At 44.4% G+C, this 26874-nt stretch overlaps 1 protein-coding gene across 1 annotated transcript; it reads right to left on the bottom strand.

Moving 5' to 3' along the window:
• Positions 1-1681: 1681 nt before the first annotated feature.
• Positions 1682-26874, bottom strand: XG (Xg glycoprotein (Xg blood group)). The gene is made up of 7 exons (XM_050777484.1): positions 26682-26874; positions 21893-21955; positions 19104-19154; positions 10268-10312; positions 8818-8853; positions 5589-5705; positions 1682-2711 (listed from the first exon to the last, which is right to left on the bottom strand). The coding sequence occupies exons 1-7, from the start codon at positions 26872-26874 to the stop codon at positions 2695-2697; spliced, it is 522 nt and encodes a 173-aa protein (XP_050633441.1). The 3' UTR covers positions 1682-2694.

Below are 26874 nucleotides of genomic sequence, written 5' to 3'. Positions count from 1 at the left end.
TCAGTGTGTTAATACTGTGCTTGTGTGTGTGTGTGTGTGTGTGTGTGTGTGTGTGTAACTCGATATTCCAATGCCAGTAGTCAAAGGCAAATCAGCAGAATCATACTTTCCTCTCCCATACAACTAGAACAATTTCATATAGTGGGTAAAAAAGTTGTTATTTTTTAGCCTGTGTAGAAAAAAATAAACAAAAATATAGCTCACGTGTTTGTGATTTTCCTCTTCACCCTACTAAATTAGTCATGGCTTCTCTTCATTCCAACACAAAGATATTTATCCGTTGACCACCAAACACATTCAGGTCCCCACAAAGAGGAGGCAAGTGTGGCTTTTAACACCATATAATTGACCCTTGAACCAGGTGGGGTAGTGAGAGGAACTGACCCTCCGCACAGTTGAAAACCCATGTATAACTTATGACTCTCCAAAAAATTAACTACTCATAGCATACTGGTTGACTGAAAGCCTTACTGATAACAGTTGAACACGTATTTTGTATATGTATTACATACCATATTATTACAATAAAGTAAGCTAGAGGAAAGAAAATGTTATGAAGAAAATCATAAGGAAGTTAAAATTAATGAGTTTCCTATTTATTAAGTGGAAGTGGATCACCATAAAGGTCTTCACCCTTACCAGCTTCACATTGAGTAGACAGAGGGTTGGTCCTGCTGTCTCAGTAATGGCGGAGCCAGAAGCAAATTCACATATAGGTGGACCTATGCAGTTCACCCTGTGTTGTTCAAGGGTCAACTGTACAATCAAGGTTATCCTTCTCTAAAATACATGGAGATGACATTTTATCAAGGCTTTGCTCATCTGTTCAATTCTCACCTTCTCAGCATGAAAACAGAATAGCCAACAGGTGATCCTCATGACCCCTCAGAGAGGTTCCCCCAAGCAGTCATTATTCAAATATTTTCATTTTAAGTAGGTTGAACATTATCCTTGTCCCCCAGGTGAATTTTATCTCATTATTAGGTAACTCTATGTATTTCATATGTTCATAATCTATCTTGAGCTTTAAAAGAGATTTGTTGCATATTATTCACAGCTATGAAGGTTCATAATTTTGGGGCCACTTCTACAGCCATTTCATAAAATTCATTTGTGAAATATAGAAAAAACTATGCAATAATCAAATCCAGTTATTTTTTCTTTTACATTTATTTAAAATGATCAAAAATGGTTTATGACAGTTTTAGAAAATGGAATGGATTAAAGGCTAAAAATGTTTAGATTCCATTTAAGTAGGTATGTGTGTGTATATACAACTAAAAACACAGAGGCTTTTTCACAAGAATTTAATTAAGCTTACGCTGAAACTCTTATAGAGAAAATAGTAATTGAGCATCAGACATCACCACTCCTGAAAACACCTTCTACAAGAATTGAAAAGTGTTGCAGGACCTAATACTGAAATAGGAAATACGGACTATCTTCAAATTGCACAAAGGATGCATGAATCCACAATCTGAGACCCACAGCTCTGAGATCCCTAACGTGAATGATTAAAGATATTTTACAAATTGGGGAGCTCTTTCAAGGGCTTTCCACTTTCAACCTTCTTTCTTTGAAGACCCCAGTTCATATTGGTGAGCATAAAACATGTATACTGGGAATTTTTATGGGTCCCGTATATACATTCCAGACTCTACATGAATGTCTCAATCTTTGGTTCTGATATTTATGGCAAAGTCTAAATGTTACATGAACATTAACCTTAGTTTCCTCAAACTATACCAATATGCCCAAACTATCCTTTTTTCTCTCCCCACAAGTATTTCTAAAAGAGAAGCAAAAAGCTAGTATACTTCTTGGATGCCTAAGGATTTAAGATTTCCTACTCTGGTGAATAGAAAAAGTATAAACCAAGGAATGCAATGTTGTTGCCTTAGGAACCAGTACTTACAGAGTATCAAAGACTACAAATACTACAAAAGGACTCAACACCTGACAATCACCATTTCTGTCTCCTATCCGCCAAAACATATCAAAACCATGTGATTTTCTAGGAAAAAGTATCCCAAGATTTCCCCCAGATGGTTTTAACATCAGTCGCTTTGCACTTAGCATTTCAAAATGCAGCCTTATTTTCTTCAGGTAATAATAATTTTATGTGCAGATACATCAAAGCTGAAAGGATGCTCAAACCCTGCTTGTGGGTGTCAGAAATAATGCATCCCCACTTCATTCGCAATAATGAATGCTCAATGATTTTTTATAACACTGAAGAATTTAGCACAGGCCCAGCATCTTTGGAAACTCAACGATATTCTCCATCTCCCAGAAGCTGATAGCATCCCCTCCCCACCAAGATACTCTGCCTCCCTACTGCTCACTGCTTTGTGCCATCAACATGGTTAAGCATGTGTGTGTTATTGCACCACGAGGTAGCTGAAGATCTCAGAACAGAGAGCCAGTCTCTTTGTGCAAATGAATGGCCAAAGCAACAGATCAAGCAATCCTTTTTTAGAATGCAGGGTCTAGCTGCCTAATTTATCTCTATAACCACATCACATCCAATGAGTTGGGAATGCTTAGTGAGGCAGCTCACGTACTTCACACAGAAGAAAACACACTTTAGGTCATCAAATTGTGTCAAGAATAAAAGGAAATTTCCACAACAGTGATAAACAGCGTTCTTGTTTTAGTTGTTTTTCTCAAAGTAATCAGGGGATCTCAACGTCTTCAGACATTTTCTGGTTCTGAAAGGCAGATTGGAAACAAATGTCATTGTGGGGGGGAAAAAAGTCTATTAAAGAAAAAGAAAACCAAGATCCAATTCTATGCTGTTACAGAGACTCTTGCTCTAGATTCAGCAGAAGGAAGATTAGAACAGAAAAAAAATGAAGCAGAAACGAAGTTGCACATCTTAAATATATACAATATTTGTCTATTATACTTTAATAAAGCTAGAAGAATGAAAAATCTACTTCAAAAAAAGAAAACCAAGATCCAACTATGTGCTGTCTACATGACACTTGCTTTACATTCAGCAGAAGGAAATAGATTAGAACAAATAAATGATGCAGCAATGAAATTGTACATCTTAAATATATACAACGTTTATTTGTCAACTGTACCTTAATAAAGCTGGAAAAATTAAAAATAGAAAATATTTAAAAACTGTTAAAATCATATCTGGAAACAAATATTAGTTTTCTAAACATTGTTTTTTACATTTTGCCATTTGTTAAGGATTTTGATGATCTTAAATGAATTGAGTAACTTTCTTTTTGGTTAAAACTAATATTTGTAGGAATTTTTTTTTTTAATATGGCCTTCTTGGTCTTTATAACTTCTGAAGTGGTGTTGTCATTTGCTCCACTTTACAAAATAAAAGCAAAGTACGATTCTTAAAAGTCCACATCAAGTGACAGACATCTGCTGCTATCTATGTAGCTCCCTTACTACAACTCTTTCTCTACAAAGTATGCAAGCTTCAGTGTATGGCCTCAGCATGTATACAGTTCCACAGGTTGTGCACTGCACCACATCACCATGGATATGGTTAGTATACCATGCACATCATCCTTTAGGAGAGAGAGAAAATTATTGGCCCAACTAAGGATAGGTGGACAGCTGGGTACCATTAGCAGCAGCCTGGAACCTTAGAGTCAAGTTCACAGAGGTCTGAGCCCCATTTGATACCAAACCCCTACGTAGTGCTGTCATACACATATTTCCTAGATAGTATAAAGGTTTTACAGCCAGCAAGATGATATGGGCCCAGGATCCACATAAATGTCACTGCTCACCTTGAAGAGATCTCCCTAACATCATCTCACTCTGTCTACATCCTCCTTTCTGATCTCAGGAACTTTAAGGGAAGGGAAGATAAACTTGGTGCTTGGGAATACTTGGTGAGGGTATCACTGAAGTACAATGGAGAAAGTAGACAAAAGACTTACCAGGTAGCCAAAAGGCATGAAAGAGCTTCAAGACATTACACCCCTTTAGCAAAAACATGCTTCCACCTCAGATAAATGGGGCAGGCATCGTCCACGTTTTTAAAACTACACCTATTTCAGAAACTCAGCTGGCCCCCAGTCCAATGATTTTCCTTTAAAAATATTGCACTAAAATATATTTGCCTTGATTATTGAGTTTGTGGATGTCCCCTGTTCCCTGCCTTTACATTTTGTGCTTGTGGAGACGGGTGCCTCTCTCTGCTCACTCAGTTTCAGCCCTTGGTTAACAAAGGCTTACAAATCACTGCCACAAATACTACTGAAATTAACACGTGGTGTCTCATTAATGATGGCTGCCATGTTGGTGAAAGAGTGTTGTCACTGAACCCAAGAATCTGCTGTCAGGTTGCCAGGGAAATAAGACTGTTTTTCAGAAACTCAGTTTCCTCCCAAAATTTCAGGACGGGGTGTAATGTAGATGGAGGCTGACCCCCGAGGTTCATTAGCTAATGGTTGATACTGCCCATTTACCAGCAGAGGGAGCGCAGGGGAAGGTTTTAGGATTTTTGAGGCCAAATGCAAATCCTAAAGCAAACACCGTAGGAATGGGCATCCCTTTCTGGTTTCCTTTAGGGACACAAAGAAGGTATGATTTAGAGGGCCCTGGGCAAACTTCAGACAGATTCTGATGTGGGTGGCCTGAGGTTTAAACCAAACCTCCAGAGACCCCCAGTTAAAGATCTGTGTCACTCTTTTGTCTACAAAACAATCCCTGACTGTTGTTTCAGAGATTTCTTTAGGGCATCCTCTGCTCTCAAATCCCCAGTGATTCTTCAAACCCAAGAAGCCACAGCAGATCTTTCTTTTCCCCTATGGTCTGAGCACAGCTTTGGAATTCCATCAAGAGGCTTAAAATTTAGTGATTCGGTAGTTTTCTTTGCGGGTCGGGTTCTGTGGAAAACATTCACATTCAACCCAGATATTTTTCCTGACTCACCTGTGACGAAAATGTCACTGAATACAGAACAGAACAGAACTGTATTTGGCTAGTTAAATCAACCGCCATGCTTATAGTCTTGCAATGTAGCTTAGTAATTTTTTTTGTTTGTTTCTTTTTCTTTCCTTTCTTTCTCCCCCTCTTTTACATCAGGCAGATAATGTGCCAGTGTCATTGTAACCAGGTTTAGGGGAAGGTACAGCTTACACCTGACCAGGAAAACCCAATCGGTGGCCAGGTGCGGTGGCTCACGCCTGTAATCCCAGAACTTTGGGAGGCCACGGCGGGCAGATCACTTGAGGTCAGGAGTTCAAGAACAGCCTGGCCAACATGATGAAACCCCATCTCTACTAAAAATACAAAAAGTAGCCAGACGTGGTGGTGCCCGCCTGTAGTCCCAGCTCTTCAGGAGGTTGAGGCAAGAGAATCTCTTGAACCCGGGAGGCGGAGGTTGCAATGAGCCGAGATCGTGCCACTGCACTCCAGCCGTGGCAACAGAGTGAAACTCTGTCTCAAAAAAAATAAAAATAAATGTTAAAAAATCACATGATTAGGCAAGTTATGTATATTGAACTTAACCAGAAATAACCTTGCTAGTGACAGACATCTGAAAGTAATTTTTTTTAAAAATCAGGCTTAGTAACAAGGAAAATAATGTTCAGAGCCAAACTTACCACGGGTCCTGAAACAATTTCTCCCATTGTTTAGTTTGAAATAACTGGCTGCTGCTCCCAGCAGTGTCACCACCACCACAGATACGATGGGAGACACGATTTTTGCTACCATATTGCCTGCAGGAGTGGAGAAAAAGCAAAGCGCATCTGAGAAAAACACGGCTGCAGGAAAACTGCTTAAATATTAGGTTGGTCCAAAAGTTATTGCCATTTTTGCCATTGAAAGTAATGACAAAAACTGCAATAACTTTTGCACCTATCTAGTAACTTCTCCATCACATCCCTTCCCATCCTTGTACTCACAGAAAAAAAAAAGAGAAAGTTAATTAAAAAACAAAAACGAAAAAAAAAAAACACCTTAGGAAGTAATTCTGTTTTCACAAAGAGCCAAGCTTGTCAACCACATTTTACCACTGGAGACATCCAAGGCCAGGATTTGCACAGACGAGGCCCGTGGCATTTTTGTTTGTTTGTTGAAGTCAATTCGTGTATGCCTTTTAATTAATTTTATTAATATTTTTTCTTATTATTTTTGAGATGGAATCTTGCTCTGCCGCCCAGTCTGGAATACAGTGGTGTGATCTCGGCTCACTGCAACCTCCTCCTCCTGGGTTCAAGTGATTCTCCTGCCTCAGCCTCCAAAGTAGCTGGGACTACAGGCCATGCCATCACACCCAGCTACTTTTTATATTTTTAGTAGAGACAGGGTTTCACCATGCTGGCCAGGCTGGTCTCGAACTCCTGACCTCAGGTGATCCACTTGCCTCGGCCTCCCAAAGTGTGTGGATTACAGAGGCGAGCCACCGCGCCTGGCCTGATTTATTTTTTTAGAGATGGGGTGTCACTATGTTGCCTAAGCTGGTCTTGAACTCCTGGGCTCAAGCGATCCTCCTGCCTCAGCCTCCTGAGTAGTTGGGATGACAGGCACATGTCAAAACTATTTTGTGCCTTTTTAGATGTAGAACGCTCACTCATGCAAAAATATTGTTCAACGAAAAATTGCCAGATAGGCCTGCTTTCAAAGGCATGCTGGAACTCTAGACCCAAGCACACACTACACATATGCATCTTCAGTGCCTCGATGGCAAATTACCCCAGAGCTTTGGTACTCCTGCACAAAGAACAAGAAGAAGGAGCTTGATGTGGCAAAAATCAACACTTCCAAAGGGAAAAAGGAAGACATCACCATTTCCATTTGAAATAGCCACCCTTTCCATGCATGCCTTTCTTCAGACTGGGTTGAGCAGCTGGGCCAATACGTGGCATGGCATAGGTGAGGGACACAAGGCTGCTCCATGAATGAGGCTGCCATGTTGGGGGGAAGAGTGCTGTCACTGAACGCACGAACCTGCTCCAGGGCTGATGCTGCCGCCCGCTGCCCCCTGCCCCCTGGGAGAGACAGCTCTCTATTCCTCCCCTCCCTATGTGCACACACTCCACAGTACGCTTTCACAGTGTTCCCCATCCAGAGGTGGAGCTGCATCTTCATTCTGAGAATCCAGGCTTAGCCAACAGAATGCCACACAAGTGAAGAGGTGGTGGCTGTAAGCCCAGGCACGCTTCTCTTCATGCTCTTGGTACCCTGCCTGGTCACCATGTGATGAAGCCTGGCCTGGCTTCCTGGAGGGATGTGACAGCCCATATGAAGCTGAGATGAGCCATTCCACCTAAGGCCCCAGATATATAAGAAGACGCAGGAAACATGGTCAAAGCGCTGGCCACACCTACAGCTGACTGCACACAAGAGAGGGAGTTCAGAAGAGACCAGGAGGACCACTAGAATGGTTTCAGCCCAAATTGCTGACTCACATAATCATGAACATAATACATGCTTGTTATTTCCAGCCACTAAGTTTTGGGGTCTTTTGTGACACAGCATAGCTGACTGATACGTACCTTTTCCTCTCTCCCATCTCTTACAAATCAATCAAGTACAATCAATTGTTCTTAAAAAGTGGTCATCCAAGCTGACTGTTTCTCTTTGCCTCCCTTGCCAAGGCTTTAATTCAGCCTGCCATCATTTCCAAGGGGTACTGAACTGGTCTGAAAGGGGGTCTCCCTGGGCCTTAGTGAGCCCCCTCAGGTCCATTCTTCACCCACACATCAACAGGGGCAGGCTCTTTCCCATGAAGGTTCTATGAAGTGCAGACTCCACCTCTGCTAACCTGGCGGTCTTTCCTGGTCACCATTGCATCCTTCCCTGGTTCCTGTTGCATTCCACACCCTGGCTACACAATTTCTGGTGTCCCCACGTGTGTATCCAGCTCTACCTAGTACACTATCTTCCCTGACACCTCACTCTTCTCCTGGGCACCTCTCACCCATATTTTGGGGGACTGGCTTGGATATTGTTCTCTCCAGGAAGCCCTACCTCCCTCACCTAACCCAGTCTAGGAGTATCCCTTCTGCCTTGCTACAGGATCCCATATGTTCCAGCAAATTATTCATCAGATCTGACTGCAATTACTTGTTTATTTGCCTTGCCTTTTCCATCTCTGGACCTCACTTTACACCATAGAGGGAAAAAGGAGAATCAATAAATTTTTCTAAGGATGCCAACATACCCCAAAAATATTGATACTAGTACTCTGCATGTTCATTGAAAGGCAGAGGTCAGCTTCAATCACTTTCTCCTCCCCCATCATTGAAAACTCACAAGAGCCTTGGGGTTGAGCACGTTTACTCTCAACTTAAACTCAAGCAGGCGTCAGCCCAAATCTCCAAGAGTATGACTCTTAGGGAATGGGGAACCTGTTCTCCCAGCAACACAGGACACAAAGTCAGCCTTCTGGGCTTCAAGTTCTCCCTCCTTTGACCTGAGATGGGATTGACAGTGCACTCTGATGGCTTCTTTGGGCAGAGTGTTCATAGCTTCCTTTCTTCTGTCCTTCTTGGGTTTCAAGTTAGTGCTGGTCAAAGAAAGGGGAGTAATGGCGGTACTGGGAGAAGTGCAATGGTCTCAGCACTCATTCACAGCCTTACTCTGAGAGCTAAGGGGCATCTTCTGCAGCGAAAACCAATGCTTGCCTCTCCTTTCTCTCAACTCTGATTGGTCCTGTGCTGAAGGTCAGATATTTTTGTTCAGAAGCTACTTTATATACAAAAAAAGTTTGAGTGCTCCATGAAAGTCGTGAGGTTGGGAAACAGAAGCCCAAACAGCTCCTCCCAGCACTGATTTAGGAGAGTGTGCTCTTATTAAAGGTTGGGACAAGGTGAGTCAATCAGTTACCTTCTGGATTGCCATACGTTGAATGGTGATCTCCACCTGTAAGCGGAAAAGGACGTTCGTGTTTATTCAGCAGAGCTTACGGAGTGCCTTCTATTGCTGGGCACTGTCGAGGATGCGACTGTGAACACAGCACACAGATCCCTGTTTTCAGGGAATTTACATTCTTGACGGGGGAGGGGGACAGCCAAGCAGCATAAGGAGCATAAGGAGGAGGAATGTGAATGTGTATGCCGCGTCTAATGGTCATTAGTGGAATGGGGATAATCCCAGGGAGAGGGAGATGCAGCCTTAATTTCGGCATTGGGGAGTCTACATATGTGCGCATGCAAAACACACACAGGCTGACAACTCCATGGAGACACGTGCCATTCATACACACGTGCCATTCATACACACGTGCCATTCATACACACACTGACATGCACAAATGTGTGTGCACATGCATACACACATGCAGCATGCAACAAACGTGCAACACACAGGCAGAAAAGCACGCATACACATGTGCATGCACACACGCATTTACACACATGTGCAACACGTAAATACAAACGCAACACAAAGCACACGTGCACATCCTACACATCCCCACATACACACACATGCACATACCACACATACAGGCAACAAAAGCACATATAAAGCACAATTCGCCTAAACATACACATGTACACATGTGTGCACATGTTAACACATGTATGCATAAGCACGTGCATGTACACACAAATATGCACAAACACATTCATGTGTGTATGTGCATGCCTGTACACACGCATGTATATGCACAATCCACATGCACAGATACACATGATATATTTGTGCAGTATGCACATGCACCACACGAGCACACCCAGATGCACACTCCTGCATCTATCCACGTGCACACATGCGCTTGCACACCCTAAATGTATGCATGTGAATGGATACACACGGGAAACATGCAATGCACATGCAACCCAAGCACAAACATGCACACATGCAAAATGCACAAGCACATGCCAACACATCTGTGCACATACACAAACATGCATGCGCTCAAACAATCCACATGTGTGCACACCGACACTTGCACATGTGCACATGAAATCCACATGCACTTATGAGCATGATTACAAAATCCACATGCACATGTGCACATGCATGCGCACACAATACACACAAGCATACCTGTGTGTGAACACATGCATACACACACATGTGCACACACATGCACCCAGTACCACCTGTAAGTGGGCCAGAGTTCCTTTCAAGAAATTAAGTCCTCAGGGCATGCACGACATCTCCCCCCAGCATGGATGACCAAGGAAAATGCAAATTAGAGACCCGAATCGCCAGTTAGTTGTTGTGCATTGGATAAAAGCATCAGCTTCCCATCAGTACAGACAGTGTGTTAGTTATTTGCAAATGGACAGCTTTGCCTCACATATTCTGTAAGACATAATTCCTTTACCATAAGTATTTCCATAACGAGAGTTGGGTCTATAGCCCCGTCTTCCTGAAGGGTAGAAAAGAGACCATGAAATGCTAGATATTGCTCAGGAAATCCACATGCTCTCACAGAAGCAAGCAGGTCAGCAAACCTGAAGCAAGATGCTCTTAAAGGCTGCAGAGATTCCAGTGGCTCTCCCAAGGCCAGGGAAGGTGCACAGGTGTCGTCTGGCCCTGTTTACTGTTTACACTGGTGGCTGAAGGTGCATTAGATGTACATCCCTGAGGGTCTCGAGGCCTGACATAGATGGGCAAATGTGTTTCCTTGGGCGTAAAAAAAAATGCCAGCAAATGTTGGTTAAAAAAAGAGAATAGGAAGAAAATGCAGGCCACAAATAGTAATCATAACCCATTAAAAAAAAAATTCCTCCAGGTTGGGTGTGGTGGCGCACACCTGTAATCCTACCACTTTGGGAGGCCAAGGCGGTAAGACCACGTGAGCTCAGTTGGAGCCTGAGAAACACAGTGAGACTCCATTTCTACTGAAAAAAAAAAAATTAGCCGAGTGTGGTGATGTGCACCTGTAGTCTCAGCTACTTGGGAGACTGAGGCAAAAGAATGCTTGAGCCCAGGAGGTGGAGGCTGCAATGAGCTATGATCACGTCCCTGCACTCCAGGCTGGGCTACAGAGTGAGACTTTGTCTCAGAAAAACAACAACAAAAAAGTTTTTCTACATTTTTCTAACGTGTTAAGAGCAATTTTTAAAAATACAGATTTGAGATTTTTAAACTAATGCTTTGCGCTGATTTTGAAGTGAAATGACTTATGTGGATAATGGGTTCTATGGGCTGAACTATATTCCCGTCCAAATTCACAGGTCACAGTACTAATCCCGAGGGCATCAGACTGTGGCTGTATTTGAACACAAAGTCTTTAGAGAGGTGATTAAAATAAAACGAGATCACTAGGGTGGGCTCTAATCCAATAGGACTACAGACCTTATAAGAAGAGATGGGGACAGAGACACACACAGAGGGATGAGCCTGTGAGGACACAAGGAGAAGACGGTGTCTACAAGCCAAGGAGAGAGGCCTCAGGAGGAACCAGCCCTGCCCACACCTTGATCTTGGGCCTCCGGCCTCTAGGACTGCAGGAGAATCAATGTCTGTTGTTTACAATCCACCCAGTCTATGGTATTCTGTGATAGCAGCCTGAAATGGACTAAGACATCTCATAAGAAGAGGAGACTGGAACACAGACACACACTGAGGGACGACCCTGTGAGGACACAGGGAGATGATGATGTCGACAAGCCCAGGAGAGAGGCCTCAGGAGGAACCAGCCCTGCTCACACCTTGATCTCAGACTTCCAGTCTCCAGGACTGTGGGAGAAGAAATCCCTTTTGCTTCAGCCCTCCTGGCTGTAGGCATTTACTATGGCAGCCTTAGCAGACGAAAACACTGGGTGTTAGAGAAACTTGTCCACTAGTATTTAAAAACCACAAGTGCAACATTTTCTCCCCACTCTCCGCAGGGAGGCCAGACTTTGGGCTTCCCTCCGCGGCCAGCCAAGGTCAACCCCCACCCCTCAGTGCTCTGCATGAAGTTAGAACAGGCCTAACACTCTTCACCTCCTTCAGGGATGCAGGGAGAAGCCGTGTAACTCATCCCATGGCGGCGGCTTGCATCCCAGCCAGCACCTCCATGCTACTGTTAACCCGAGCACTGACTCACAGCCTCGCTCTGCTGGGGCTGGAGAGCAGGGGTCCAGGCAGGAAGGGAAGCAGAGGCATCCTCGAAAACAAGCGTCATGCTCCCAAAACTGGGCTATGCCTCATGCACGCTTGCTGCGCTTGGCCCAGCTGGCCCTGCCAAGGACCACAGGGCTATCTGCTATTTTCCGGCAGTTTTGCCCCAGGGATACAGCAGCACCCTGACCAGTAAGCTTTGATCCATTTGGGAGCCAGATAATGGTCCCCCAAAAATGGCACAGTGCAGACCTACTGAGACTAACTTCACAGGAAAACGGGAAACGATCAGGGCTCTCCGGAGAGCCACTTGCTGAATCATTTCTTTCTAACTGATGAGTATGCCAGAGAACAAAAGAAACGTCCTGAACAGCTCTCTCTCTGTAGAGAGAATTTTTAGAGAATCGTGCATGGGGTGAAAAGGCTCATTCATAGGCTGTAGGGGTGTGGGGACAGCTCACTTTACATAACACACTCCAAGGTGGGCCGGGTATGGTGGTGCAGGCCTGTAATCCCAGCACTTAGGGAGGCCAAGGTAGGAGGATCGCTTGAGCCCAGTTCAAGACCAGCCTGGGCAACATGGTGAAACCGTCTTTGCAAAAATTGTACCTGAGGAAATGACGACAGTGAAAGAGGCCAGACCTAACTGATTCCATCTTGCTTCTAACCCTTAAGCTGTCCTTGTTCATTCCCGGGCATAGGCCGAACTAACTTTGGGAAGGAATTCAGTTCATGGTTTGACTCTGAAACAAAACTGATCATAGCCTTTCCCTGAAAACACCTCCTTCTTGCCTGGGGACCAGTCGGCCTTTGCAGGACTAACAAATTAGCTACAAGATTAGAAATTAGGGTTTAGGGCAGGGTGCGGTGGCTCACACCTATAATCCCAGCACTTTAGGAGGCCCAGGAGGGTGGATCGCCTGAGATCAGGAGTTCAAGACCAGCCTGAACAATATGGTGAAACCCCGTCTCTAGTGAAAATACAAAAATTAGCCGGGCATGGTGGCGTGTGCCTGTAGTCCCAGCTACTGGGGAGGCTGAGGCAGGAGAATTGCTTGAACCAGGGAGACGGAGGATGCAGTGCGCCGAGATCACGCCACTGCACTCAAGCCTGGGCAACAGAGCAACACTCTGTCTCGAAAAAAAGAAAAGAAAAGAAAAGAAAAATTATGGTTTAGGGGTCGTGCAGCGTCTGGCTCAAGAGTCTGAACCTCTGCAAATTGCTCCTGAGGGTAACATCACTACTGTAAAACGTAAGCCCAGTGTTTGAGATATTTTGCAGACCCTGAACTGGATGGATGAGCTGACACCACCCAGACTGGTCATCTGGCTCAACCAGGTCTGCCATCCACCCAGGAACAGAAAACAGCAAGAAAACCTCACTTCAACCCCCTATGGCTCCATCTCCAACCTGACCAATCAGCCCTCCCCGCTTCCCAAGCCCCTACCCGCCAACTTATCTTTAAAAACTCGCCCCTGAATGCCTGGGGAGACTGATTTGAGTACTAATAAAACTCTGGTCTCTGGCACAGCTGGCTCTGCATGAATGACTCTTTCTCCATTGCAATTCCTCTGTCTTGATAAATCAGCTCTGTCTAGGCAGGGGGCAAGGTAAACCCACTGGGCAATTACAACAGTGAGACCCTATCTCTAAAAAAAGTTCTTTCAATTTAGCTGGGTATGATGGTGTGTGCCTGCAGCCCCAGCTCCTCGGGAGGCTGAGGTGGGAGGATCTCTTGAGCCCAGGAGTTTGAGGCTGCAGTGAGCTATGACTGCACCCCTGCACTCCAGCCTGGGCAATAGAGTTGAGACTCTGTCTCTAAATAAATAAATAATAAAATAATAAAAAACTACTCCCAGTGGCTTTCTGTAAAAATATTAAATTTGGTCTTTGCCTCACATTTTCAGTAAAGTTGAAACCGCCTTTGCAAAAATTATAACAGTGAGAAAATTACGACAGTGAAAGAGATCTGACCTAACCGACTGCATCGTGCCTGCAGCCTTCAAACAGCCCTTGTTCAGACTCAGATAACCATAGGAGGAATTTACAGCTTAACAATCAAACAAAGATAACAGCCCTTTTCCGAAACAAACTCCCTTCTTCCCTGGGGATCAGACTGTCTTTGAAAGACTAACAAAGTAGTCACAAGATTAGAAATTATATTAATAGGTTAGGAGCCATGCAGCCGGAGGCCACAAGATTCCAAACCTCTTCAGGTGCTCCTAGGGATGGCATCACTATTGTAAAACCTAAGGTTGAAGTTGAGATATTTTTTAAACCCTGCATTGAGATGCACCAGCCGGCGCCACCCAGACTGGTGATGTGGCTCAGCCAGCTCTGCTGTCCCACACAGGAACAGAAGACAGCTAGAAGAACCCATGTCCATCCTCTGTCATTCCACCTCCAACCAACCACTCAGCACTCCCCACTCCCGGGTCTCCTGCCGGCCAAATTATACTTTAAAAATCCCAGTGTCCAAATTCTGGGAGAAGCTGATTTGAGCCATAAAACTCCAGTCTTGGCTAGGTGCAGTGACTCATGCCCGTAACCCCAGCTCTTTGGGAGGCTGAGGTGGGAGAAGCACTTGAGGCCAGGAGTTGAAGACCAGCCTGGGCAACATAGTAAGACCCCATCTCTACAAAAAAATTTTAAAAATTAGCCAGGTGTGGTGGCACACACCTGTGGTCCTAGCTACACAGGAAGCTGAGGCAGGAGGATTGCTTGAGCCCAGGAGGTTGAGGCTGTAGTGAGCTATGATTTCACCACTGCAGTCTAGCCTGGGTAACAAAATGAAACCCTGTTTAAAGAAAAAAAAAGCAAAAACTGCAGTTGGTATAGGAGTTAAGAAGGAATTACTTAATTACTTAGGCACATAGCAAGGGTATGGGAGTCCTCAGTAAGGCTTTTCTTCTTAATGAAAAGCAGCCCCAAATAATTTTCTAACAAAGAGCAGCCTGTAAAGTTGAGCCGCAGACATAGACAAGCCAGCTAGGAGCTTGCATGGGTGAATGCCGGCAGGAACTAGGGCCTAGACACGTTCAAGATGGCGGCTTCATCTTCCCTCCTCTTTGTCAGCCCCATGTACAAGAAGAAGCAGACAAGATGGCACTGACCAACTGGAAAGCCTATTTGCATAATAAGATTAGGGTGGGGCCACCAGCCTTCCCCACACACTATGTAGAAGTCATACGTGATGGAACCAATCTGTGAGCCCTATGTAAATCAGACACCACCTCCTCCAGCCTGCCTATAAAAGCTGCTGTGGTCTACAACCTCTCAACTTTTTCAGATGTTTCTCTCTCTCTCTCTCTCTCTCTTTCTCTCTCTCTCTCTCTCTCTCTCTCCCCCCCCCCCTTTCTTCTATTACACTTTCAATTCCTTAACCCACCCACATGTGTCTGTGTCCTGAATTCTTTCTCAGCGTGCAACAACAAACCCCAGGGTATGTACCCCAGACAGCATAACCGTTTCACAGGCTCCCGTTCAGTCAGCTCTGTGTGAATTAAACTCTTTCTCTATTGCAATTCCCATCTTAATAAACCAGGTCTATCTAGGTAGTAGGTAAGGGGAACCCCTTAGGTAGTTACAGAAAGATGGTGGAAGGAACTCATAGTACGTTGAGTTGAAGGTGGTCAATTCTTTTTGGGTTTTTTTTTTTTTTGAGACAAGGTCTCAATCCATGGCCCAGGCTGGAAGGCAGTGGTGCTATCATGGCTCACCGCAGCCTCAAACTTCAACCTCCCAAGTAGCTGGGACCACAGGCACACACTTCCATGCCCAGCTAATTTTTGCATTTTTTTTGAGAGACAGGGTTTCACTATTTTGCCCAGGCTGGTCTTGAACTCCTGAACTCAAGTGATCCACCCACCTTGGCCTCCTAAAGTGCTGGGATTACAGGCGTGGGCCACCATGCCCAGCCAAAAGTGGACAGTTCTTGACCCCAGGTAATGAGTACCTTGTCATGAGCCCCCTCCCACCCTGAAGCTTGTCTGTGTCACAGGGAGTGAGTTCCGAGGATGAGCTACCTATAGGGCCACAGCTATTGCTCCTTTGAAGTGGACAGTCGAGCGTCATGCATTGCTTTCATTTTGTTGAACGGATCTGATGACAACACTCGCTTCAGAGGTAATGAAGATGACAGACATCAAAATATTTTACTCCAAAATATATCGCTTTGCCTTATTTTGAAATTGCCGCTCCAGGGCCAGCAGACTGAGGTGGGGAAATTGGCGTCTGTAGAGGATCTTTGCTGTTGCAGCCAGGCCCTCCCTTTCTAAGCTTTTCCTGGATGTAGGAGAGAGAAACTGAGACTCTGACACCTTTACAGGTCTGAAAAGAAACATTTACCATGGTTGTCTCTGAGTGCTGGTACCTGGGAACCTTTATCTGCATAACAAGGACCCCCTTGCAGCCAGGCCTTTTCCTGTCTGCCTCTCATCACCTGGCTTGCCACCTGTTAAACCTGCTTTACCAACATCACCTATTTTGGGCCATGCTCTGAGCCCACATTCTTCCTGCAAAGAACAGCAAATAGCAAACTCAAATAGCAAAGACGTGGAATCAACCTAGGTTCCCATCAATGGTAGACTGGATGAGGAAAATGTGGCCCACGTACATTGTGGAATATTACACAGCCATAAAAAGAACAAGATCATGTCCTTTGCAGCAACACGGATCGAGCTGGTGGCCATTCTCCTAAGCAAACTAATGCAGGAACAGAAAACCAAATACCATGTGTTCTCATTTACAAGTGGGAGCTAAACACACAGTATGCACTGTGAAAGGAAATTAAATTTTGTGATCCTGAATTCATTTAGTCAAAGGGAAAAGTCAAGCTGGGAATTGGGTCACATAAATCTGCCTCCCCATTTTGGTGCCTAAATAAAATGGCTACAAGATGAAAAGCTACACGTCTCCCCCATATTTTGCCCACAAGGAAATTCCTAGTGAGCTGTGAAGATTTCACCATGACAATGCAAATTGATAGCTTATCTTTACAGGTGCAGTCACCCCCGCCCACCAGACACAAATCATATGTGATTGCTCCCCTGCCCCATTTTGTCCAGATTATCTTATGCAACATGCAGATTCCCTGCATTTTCCCTCTGCCCCATTTGTCTATGTCATCTTATGTAAAAAACACAGATGCACTGAGCCAGACAAAAGCATGAATAACTATTTTCCCTACCTCCCACTTCCATGAAAATTATGTACTTCTCAATTTCCCACCCTTTCCCCTTTAAATTTGGAGCCTTCAAAATCATCTTCGAAGAAGGGCACAGACCAGTCTCCTGGGTGCGCGTCCTTAACCTTAACTTTGGCAAATAAATCTTTTAGACTCGTCTCGTCATTTTTCTCGATTGACAACGTGGACACAAAGAAGGGAACACCAGACACCAGGGCCTACTTGAGGGCAGAGGATGGGAGGAGAGTGAGGATGGAAAAACTACCTATGCTTATTACCTGGGTGATGACATAATGTGTACACCAAACCCCTGTGACAAACAATTTACCTATATAACAACCCTACACAAGGACCCCTGAACCTAACATCAAAGTTAAAAAAGATGCTCTATAAGCTTTTGCATCCCATTGGTGGTTGAGTCTTGGTTCTGAAGGTTTGCGTGTATATCCACTCAATACATTTGTATGCTTTTTCTCCTATTGATTAAGCTGCCTCGTGTCAGAGATTCAGAGAAAACTTAGGGAGCCAAGAGCCTTGGCTCTCACAAAGCCTAATGAGACCATATCTGAAAAAAAAAAAAAAGAAAAAAAGTACTTCCCACCTTGCCAGAGCTCTTGGCACATATTAGTTTTAACCAATGGCTACTCAAGGCCAGGCGCGGTGGCTCACGTCTGTAATCCCAGCACTATGGGAGGCTGAAGAGGGCAGATCACCTGAGGTCAGGAGTTCAAGACCAGCCTGACCAAAATGGTGAAACTCCATCTCTACTAAAGATACAAAAATTAGCCAGGCGCAGTGGCTTATGCCTGTAATCCCAGCACTTTGGGAGGCTGAGGCAGGAGAATCACTTGAACCCAGGAAGCCAAGGTTGCAGTGAGCAGAGATCATACCACTGCACTCCAGCCTGGGCAACAAGCAAAACTCTGTCTCAAAAAAAAAAGGAAAAGAAAAGAAAAAAAGAAAAGAAAAGATGGTTACTCAATTCATTGAAGGTGTGCAAAACTCTTAACAAAGGGAAAATGTTAAAATGGAGACAACGGTTTAAAATCAGCCTCCAGAGTGTTTTGTTCTTGTTTTCTTTCTCAGGGATGACATTTTGCTTCAGTCCTCCTTTTCCAAATCCGGAGAGGATCCGAGGGTTTCAAGGTCCCCTGATCTCCATGAGAAAAACTCAACCAAGCCAAGAGGCTGTTTATGGCTCCTGTAGAACACTGCTTTCATTCTGGGCATAATCACCGACCAAAAGAGTTATCTTTTTTTTTTTTTTTTTTTTTTGAGACAGGATCTCAGTCTGTCACGCAAGCTGAAGCGCAGTGGCGCCATCTTATCTCTCTCTGCTCGCTGAAGTCGCGACCTCCTGGGCTCAAGCGATCCTCCTATCTCCGCCTCCTGAGTAGCTGGAACTGCAGGCACATGCCACCACGCCTGGCTACTTTTTGTATATATGTATTTTTTGTAGAGACAGGGTTTTGCCATGTTGCTCAGGCTGGTCTCAAACTCCTGGGCTCAAGCAATCCTCCCGTCTCGGCCTCCCAAAGTGCTGGGATTACAGGCGTGAGCCACCGCGCCCGGCCATTGAAAGTGTTTTCTATTCTGTTTGAAGTAAGTGAGCTGCGCCCCTAAAGAATTTCCAGTTTGTTGGATGCTGTCTTTCTCTAATTAGTTGTATAGTTCTTTGCTCTGTTTACTTTTACCTAAACAAAGGTGTGTGTGTGTGTACGTGTGGCTGCACCCACCCTCCTGGGGAACAGAAGCAGAACAGTCCAGCACAGACAGGTTCTCAGAAGACCAGGCACCGGCACACAGCACCCCACTCACCAAAGACTCCAGGTAGAAGGCCCAGGGCAGAATGCAACCGGGAGCCCTGGAAAGACGACCCCTCCCACCCTCCACCCACCACCGCGTGCCCAGATGTGGGGGTACCATGTGTGTTGCCGGAGTTGTCATAACTGGAGTAGCCACCGCCGCCACCTCCTGTTAGACAGAGAAGGTAGAGTTGAGGGATGTTCAGGTGTCCTAGCGTGGCGTTTCCTGCAGGTGTTGGTCTGTCCAGCTCATTGGGAATGGCAACAAGTCGTGTGAACGTGTCACTGCCAAGAGAGCTCCAAAGAGTGACCAGTAGGGGAGAGTGAAGGGTGGCCCCACCAAAGCGTCCTCTTCCCCGTGGGAAAACTCATGCCAACACTGAGCTGTAGCTATAAAAACACTTTGCCATCACAGGACAAACAGTCACCCCGGGGACTCCAAATTCACGCAGGCGCACCCGCTTCCTGCCGAGAAACTGATAAGAGACCAGCCACCCCTACTCCGGATTAGGAGGACCTTGCAGCAGATGGTCTCAATCACAAATATTCTTAGTTTCTCCTTTCAAAAATAACTAGTAATTTTAGTTTATTCCTGATTGTTATTGTAATAAATTCTAAGACAGTGCTCTTTATTTATTGCAAGTAAACACGGCAGAAAAGATGACTGGATGCAATCTGGTTGTCCGAAGGATGCAGATCCAGCTTTGCAAAATATGTGGGACAAGTCCTTTATGTCTTCTAAAATAAAATTGCAAAACTAAACAGACCAGAAACCTCACATGCTTGAAAATAAAGCCTCAAAGATCACACTCTTCAGCCCAATGTTGTATGCATCTCCATCTCCTATTGTCTGTACTTGTATTTCTATATGAAAGATTCTTGGTAGACATTCACCTCCAATTATAGAGAAAACTTCATATTAGAAGTGTTTATATATGTCTGTGTGTATAAAGATATATGTACATATACAAAGGTATATATACACACACCCCTAAATGTATATATACATATACATGAAGGGACCTATATACACATATATAAAACAGTATGCATATATATAAAGGTATACATGTATATATAACAGTATAGAGTAAAGGTAACAGTAAAGGTATACATGTATATATAACATGTATATATAACAGTATAGAAACATATGTAAGCTACATATGCATACATATATGGAAAGACATTTACAAATGTGTGTATATACAAAGAATGCATATATACACATAAAATATATACTTATATAAGATATTTATACCTATATAAAGGTTGTATATAGATATATAAATATATTTATGAAGATATTTATACACATAAAGACATATACATATGCATATATAAAAGTGTACATATAAATGTACACATACATATATAAAAGCATATATACATAAAGGTATATATGTATATATAGAGATATATATAAATAAAGGTATATAATTATATATGTATAAAAATATATATTTATATAACATAGACATAAAACATAAAAATGTATATAAAATGTTTATGTATGTAAAGATATATTAAAGACATATAAAGATACATTAAAAGATATACATATAGACCAGGTGCAGTGGCTCATGCCTGTAATCCCAGCACTTTGGGAGGCCGAGGCGGTTGAATCACGAGGTCAGGAGCTCAGGACCAGCCTAGCCAAAATGGTGAAACCTCGTCTCTACTAAAAATACAAAAGTTAGCTGGGTGTGCTAGCAGGCGCCTGTAATCCCAGCCATTCGGGAGGATGAGGCAGAGAGTCGCTTGAACCCAGGAGGCAGAGGTTGCAGTGAGCCGATATTGCACCACTACACTCCAGACTCCAGCCTGGGTGACAGAGCGAGACTCCGAGTCAAAAAAAAAAAAAAAAATGTATATACATATATAAAGACATATACCTATATAAACATATATACACATGTATATATAAAGTGTGTGTGTATATATAACATATATAAAAGTATATACACATAAAGGTATATGTGTACATATATAAAGGTATTTATACACACATATAAAGAGATACACATATGTATATATAAAAGTGTATATATAAATATATACATACATAAATAAAAGCACATACACACAAAGGTATATATGTACATATATAAAGATATATATAAAGGCATATATGTAATTATATATGTTAAGATATATATTTATGTAACATACACATAAAATATAAAAATATATATAAAATGTATATGTATTTAAAGATATACATGAAGATACATTTTTAAAAGATATATTAAAAGATATACATATAAATACATAAATATATATAAAAAGCATATATCTGCATATAAATATAAAGATATATATACACATATAAAACATGTACCTATGTAAAGATATATATAAGGATATATATAAAGTCAGGAATATACATATATAAAAGCATAGAAAGGTATCTACGTAGTGTATATATACAAAAGCATGTATATACACACATGAAAAAACCCGTATACCTACATATGTAAATGTATTTGTATATATTTAAAAGTATACATACACGCAAATATAAAGATATATAAACCTTCATATACACACAAATGAAGATTGAGAAGCATGCAGCTATATAAAGGTGTGTCTGGACATATACAGCCACACTTACACTATACAAGTCAAAACAGAAATGACCACAGGTGTTTCAGTGGACCCTCCAGTTCTACCAGTTCATTTTGTTTCCATCCAGCCCACCAGCCTGGAGAGGTGGATAGATGCCCAGACCGCAAACCCCACTGATGCGGCCATGGGGCCTTCTCTGTCATCCCCTGCACCAGCCTATCGTCCACCCGTGACCAACTCTGCCCCAACCTCAGGCCTCTCATCCCCAATCTCAGGCCTCTCATCCCACCCTCTCTGCGCAAATACAATGTGTCCCGTCTGGAGCGGCTCGGCACCTACCTGCAGGCGGCCTGGGCCTGGGCGGGTAGCGTCCATCATCACGGTCCACATCATTGAAGTAACCTGTGGGGCAGAGCACATGGCATTGCTAACGCGACCTCTCTAAAGGTCCCCTTCACACCAGGTCCGCGTTGGGGGCACTGGGACAGGTTTTGGAGAAGAGCGTTCCGATGCCAACTGGCTCTTTCCAGGACGCCCACAGGCACCAGGAATTAAATTACCTTGTGGGCTGGCCACCTGGCCTGCAAGGAGGCGTGTGCAGGGCCCAGAACGTTTGCAGTGTGGTCTCCTATTGCAGGTGTTTGCCCACCTTCCGCTCAAAGCCCTCTGAGAGCCAACCTTGAGCTGGGGTGAAGCTCAGGCTGTGGTGTCTGCCTGCTGCCTGGATCCCTCTCTCTCTCAGGGTGCCCCGTCTCCAAATCCCCTGCCCTTCCCTCCTTCCCTGGACGTTCTCCGCTGCCCCTGCCTCTGGGACCTCTGCGCGCCCCTTTCCCTCTGCTCCCTCCTGGCCGTCCTTCCTGGATGAGCCAACATCGCCTCTCACCATGTCCTCGTCCAGCTCTCCTTCTGCCCCGCCTCCCACCTAGGCCCGTCCCCTGCTCAGAATCCTCCAACATCATCTCATATCCTGCCCCTCCCTAGCCCTTAAGCAAGCCTGGAAGGAGACTCTGGGCTTTTCCTTCTCTGCTGACGGCTCCTCTCGTCCCATCAACCAGGCACCTCCCCCAGGCTTCTCCATCACCATAGGCACGCTCCTAACCCCACCCCTCACGTTGGCAGTGACCGATTTCCCAGGCAGAATTCCAGTTCCTCAGGTCCCCACAATCCACTCTCCTTTTCTCTTTCAAGTTTCTGCTCAACTATCTTGTCTGAAACCAGCACCATCCCCCTGTCTCTCTCTCGGCTCCCCAGGGCACAGCCACTACCCACCCCAATAGATTTGTTTCATCCATTCGTTCCTGCTCCTTATTGCCCTGACACATGAGATCTACCTGCTTCCTCCCAAAAAACAGAGGCACCTGCAAGACGGAGAAGATCCCAGAGCCCTGAGAATCCACCCTGAGAGAGCTTTCTCAATAACCCAAGGCTGCTTTGCAAGCCTCCTTGCCTAAGACGTCCTTTGCTACCCTGACAAAGTTCCCACTGCCGCGTTCACCTGCGCTTCTGCCCTCTGACGGTGTCTGTCATAGACTGAACTACTTCAGGCTCAAATGAGATCCAAGGAGACCTTCCTCTTATGGTTCCTGGACCCCGAATTAAGCCTTGGACTCTGCCTTTCCTCTCCAAGATTGGTCAACAGATAAGTAATTAGGTCTTTGGTCTTGGTCTATAAGAAATCCTTGCTAACGTGCACTATTGCCACTCTGCGGGTGGGAAACATGCTGATTGGGTTTATTAAGCATGTGAAATGCAAGCTGGGTGCAACCCAGCACTTTGGGAGGTGGAGGCGGGAGGACTGCTTGAGGCCAGGAGTTGGAGACCAGCCTGGGCAACATAGTGAGACCCCCCATCTCTACAAAAAATACAAAAAGTTATCTGGGCTTGGTGGTGTGCGCCTGTAGTCCCATCTGCCAGGAGTATCACTTGAGTCCAGGAATTGGAGGCTGCAGTGAGCTATGATCACACCACTGCATTCCAGCCTGAGTGACACAGAGAGACCCTGTTTCAAAAAAGAAAAAAAGTATAAAATACGAAAGGCAGAGTGGTTGTTCTGCTTTGCTGTAGCATGGACCGTTCCCTCAGCACAGACGCTCCAGAAATGTGGGACTGCCGGTAAGTGAGTGCCCTAATCTGATCCTGCAGTCGCATAGGTCTGTGAAGCTGAAGTGAGTCGCATGCACAGAGGCTCTGGGGAGTTCAGGAGACATTGCACCTGACTTAAAAGGCTGTTTCCTAGGCTGGGCTCAGTGGCTCACATCTGTAATCCCAGCACTTTGAGAGGTCAAGGCAGGAGGGTCACTTAAGGCCAGGAGTTTGTGACCAGCCTGGGCAACAGAGGGAAACCCTGTCCCTACACACACAAAAAAAAGAAAAGAAAAGAAAGAAAAAGAAAAAATTAGCCAGGTGGGGTGCTGTGTGCCTGTAGTCCCAGCTGTTCAGGAGGCTGAAGTCAGAGGATTGCTTGAGCCCAGGAGGTGGAGGCTGCAGTGAGCCGTGATCCCGACACTGCATTTCAGCCTGGGCAACCAAGCAAGTCCCTGTCTCAAAAAATAATAAAAATGGGATGTTTCCTAAAACAGCTTTTTTATTTTTACTGTTTTTGAGATGGAGTCTCGTTCTGTCACCCAGGCTGAAGTGCAATGGCATGGTCCCGGCTTACTGCAACTCCAACTGAACTCCGTCTCCCGGGTTCAAGTGACTCTCCTGCCTCGAGCTCCCAAGGAGTTGTGGTTACAGGTTCCCGCCACCACTCCTGGCTCATTTTTGTATTTTAATGGAGATGGGGTTTCACCATGTTGGCCAGGCTGGTTTTGAACTCCTGACCTCAAGTAGTCTTCCCACTTCGGCCTCCCAAAGTGCTGGGATTACCCGAATGAGCCACCACGCCTGGTCTCTAAAACAGCTTTGAACAGGGAACCTCTGACATAAAGATCCTTTATTCATGTCTTGGTGGACGAATGCTATGAATCACAAGACCAGAGCCTTTTGAGGAGGAAGAGCTATTGTAGAGCTTTCCAGGAAATGGAGTTGAAGCTCTACACCCTGATGAAGGGATGTAGAGGTAAGTCTTTCATTCATGAATCCAGCTGTTTGCCTGTTGGGACTCAAGCATTAATGACTTAACTGACCTTCATCCAGGACTCATTGTGTGCCAGGCATAGCTTTCCGGACTGGGGAATGCAGCAGTGAATGAAAGGCGAAAATCCATGCCCATGTAGAGTTCTCATTCGAATTCAAAGGAATCAACTAAACACAATTGCATGGCGTTGCATGTAAGAACATATCAAGTAGTATGGAGTACAGGAATGCAGAGGAAGGAACCACCTCCTGAGGGAACACAGTCTAGGATAAAATGCTGTGGTTTTGGAGACTTGCAGGAGGTGAGTGAGTGGGCAAAAGTGTGTTAGTTTTTCTAGGGAAGAAACACAATTCTTCAGTTGCAAGACCCAAGGGAAATGGCACTGGGACATACCCAAAGCTTGTTTCCTTGGATTTCATGAAGAGTGCCTTGAACCCTAGGAATATGACAACATCCAAGCAACGTCCTGAAACAATCAGAATCAGGGGAACTCCCAACGGTTAAAGCAGGTAGAGAGAAGAGGACACCCAGTGTATCTTAGCTTCCCTGATCTGCACACATTTGCCCCAACAATGGAATCGCTGAGACTCTTCCAACTTTACAGACCAGCATCTCCTTCCTGAGTATCTCACGTTCACGAGACACAATTGCCAAGGTGGAGATGGGAAGCGCTGTAGGAACACAGGCAAAGTGGCCACAGATAACTCTTGCAGAGGGAAGAATAAGTGAGTAGAACACACACCAACAACATCAACAACAACAAAAAAAAAAACAAGAAAAAAATTGCCTTCCTCCATCATAACTTGAAACGTCTTAGTGTGCATGGTTTTTTCAGTCAATGTCATCAAAAAAATTTACATTTATTTACTGTCAACTAAATGTAATCCCCAGGTGCTGGTGGATATAGAAGAACTGAACTCCTCGCAAAACAATGTCTGTGCATTTCAAAAGCGACTGGTCTTTCACCATGGAGATGAGAATTTTTAAGTCATTAAATAATACTTGTATCCAACCACCCCCCCCCCTTTTTTTTGAGACAGAGTCTCACTCTATCACCTAGGCTGTAGTGCATTGGCACAATCTTGGCTCACAGCAACCTCCGCCTCCTGGGTTAAAGCGATTCTCCTGCCTCAGCCTCCCCAGTGGCTGGAATTACAGGCACGCATCACTCTGCCCAGATAATTTTGTATTTTTAGTAGAAACGGGTTCACCATGTTGGCCGCTGGTCTCGAACTCCTGACCTCAGGTGATCTGCCTGAGGAGACCTCGGCCTCCCAAAGTGCTGAGATTACAGGTGTGAAGCACTTCTTTTTTTTTTTTTTTTTTTCCTTTTGAGACGGAGTCTCACTGTGTCTCCACAGTGACACTTGGAGACACAAGTGTCTTGTGTCTTGCGGGTTCAAGCAATTCTCCTGCTTCATCCTCCTGAGTAGCTGGGATTACAGGCATGTGCCACCACGCCCGGTTAATTTTTGTATTTTTAGTAGAGACAGGGTTTCATCATATTGCTCGGGCTGGTGTCAAACTCCTGACCTCAAGTGATCCGCCCACCTCGGCTTCCCAAAGTGCTGGGATTACAGGCATGAGCCACTGTGCCTGGCCCCAGACACTTCTAAAGTGGATTTTAATACTGATTACCAGGCTGGGCCACAATAGCTGGTGCCTGTAATCCCAGCATTTTGAGAGGCTGAGGCAGAGGATTGCTTGAGGCCAGGAGTTCAAGAATAGCCTGAACAACACAGCAAGATCCTGTCTCTGCAAAAAATTTGAAAAATAGCCACACATGGTGGTGCACATCTGTTGTCCTAGCTACTTGAAAGTCTGAGGGAGGAAGATCACTTGAGCCCAGGAGTTCGAGGCTGTGATTACATCACTTCACTCTGGCCAGGGCAACAGAGCGAGACACTGTCTCCAAAATAAATAATAAAATAAAATAGTAAAATAAAGTAAAATAACATAGAATCAAATAAAATGGTAAAATAACATAGAATCAAACAAAATAATAAAATAAAAATAAATTTAAAAAATAAATTTAAAAATACTCATTACCTCCACTGTTGCCGGGATTGCCAGGCTGGGGTTGAGGATGTGGCTTTGGCCTTGGGTAGATATCTGTTGAAAAACAACAGGATGATTTCAGAAAAATAATGACATCTTTCAGGTAGATACCATCTATAAATAAGAATGCCAAAATACAGAAAAGATGTAACTGCCCATTGCTTTTATGGAGCTTATTCATCAT

This window comes from Macaca thibetana, chromosome X (genome assembly GCF_024542745.1).
Source record: "Macaca thibetana thibetana isolate TM-01 chromosome X, ASM2454274v1, whole genome shotgun sequence".
NCBI lineage: Eukaryota > Metazoa > Chordata > Mammalia > Primates > Cercopithecidae > Macaca > Macaca thibetana.
The sequence above is the reverse complement of the archived record's forward strand: the minus strand, read 5'-3'. Positions and strand labels throughout refer to the sequence as shown.

Coding starts and splice junctions, on each gene's coding strand:
- XG (XM_050777484.1), bottom strand. CDS start 26,874: ATGATGAATAAGCTCCATAAAAGCAATGGGCAGTTACATCTTTTCTGT. Junction 8,854..10,267: donor TCGTTATGGAAATACTTATG/GTAAAGGAATTA, acceptor TTCCGCTTACAG/GTGGAGATCACCATTCAACG. Junction 5,706..8,817: donor AACGTATGGCAATCCAGAAG/GTAACTGATTGA, acceptor CCACTCCTGCAG/GCAATATGGTAGCAAAAATC.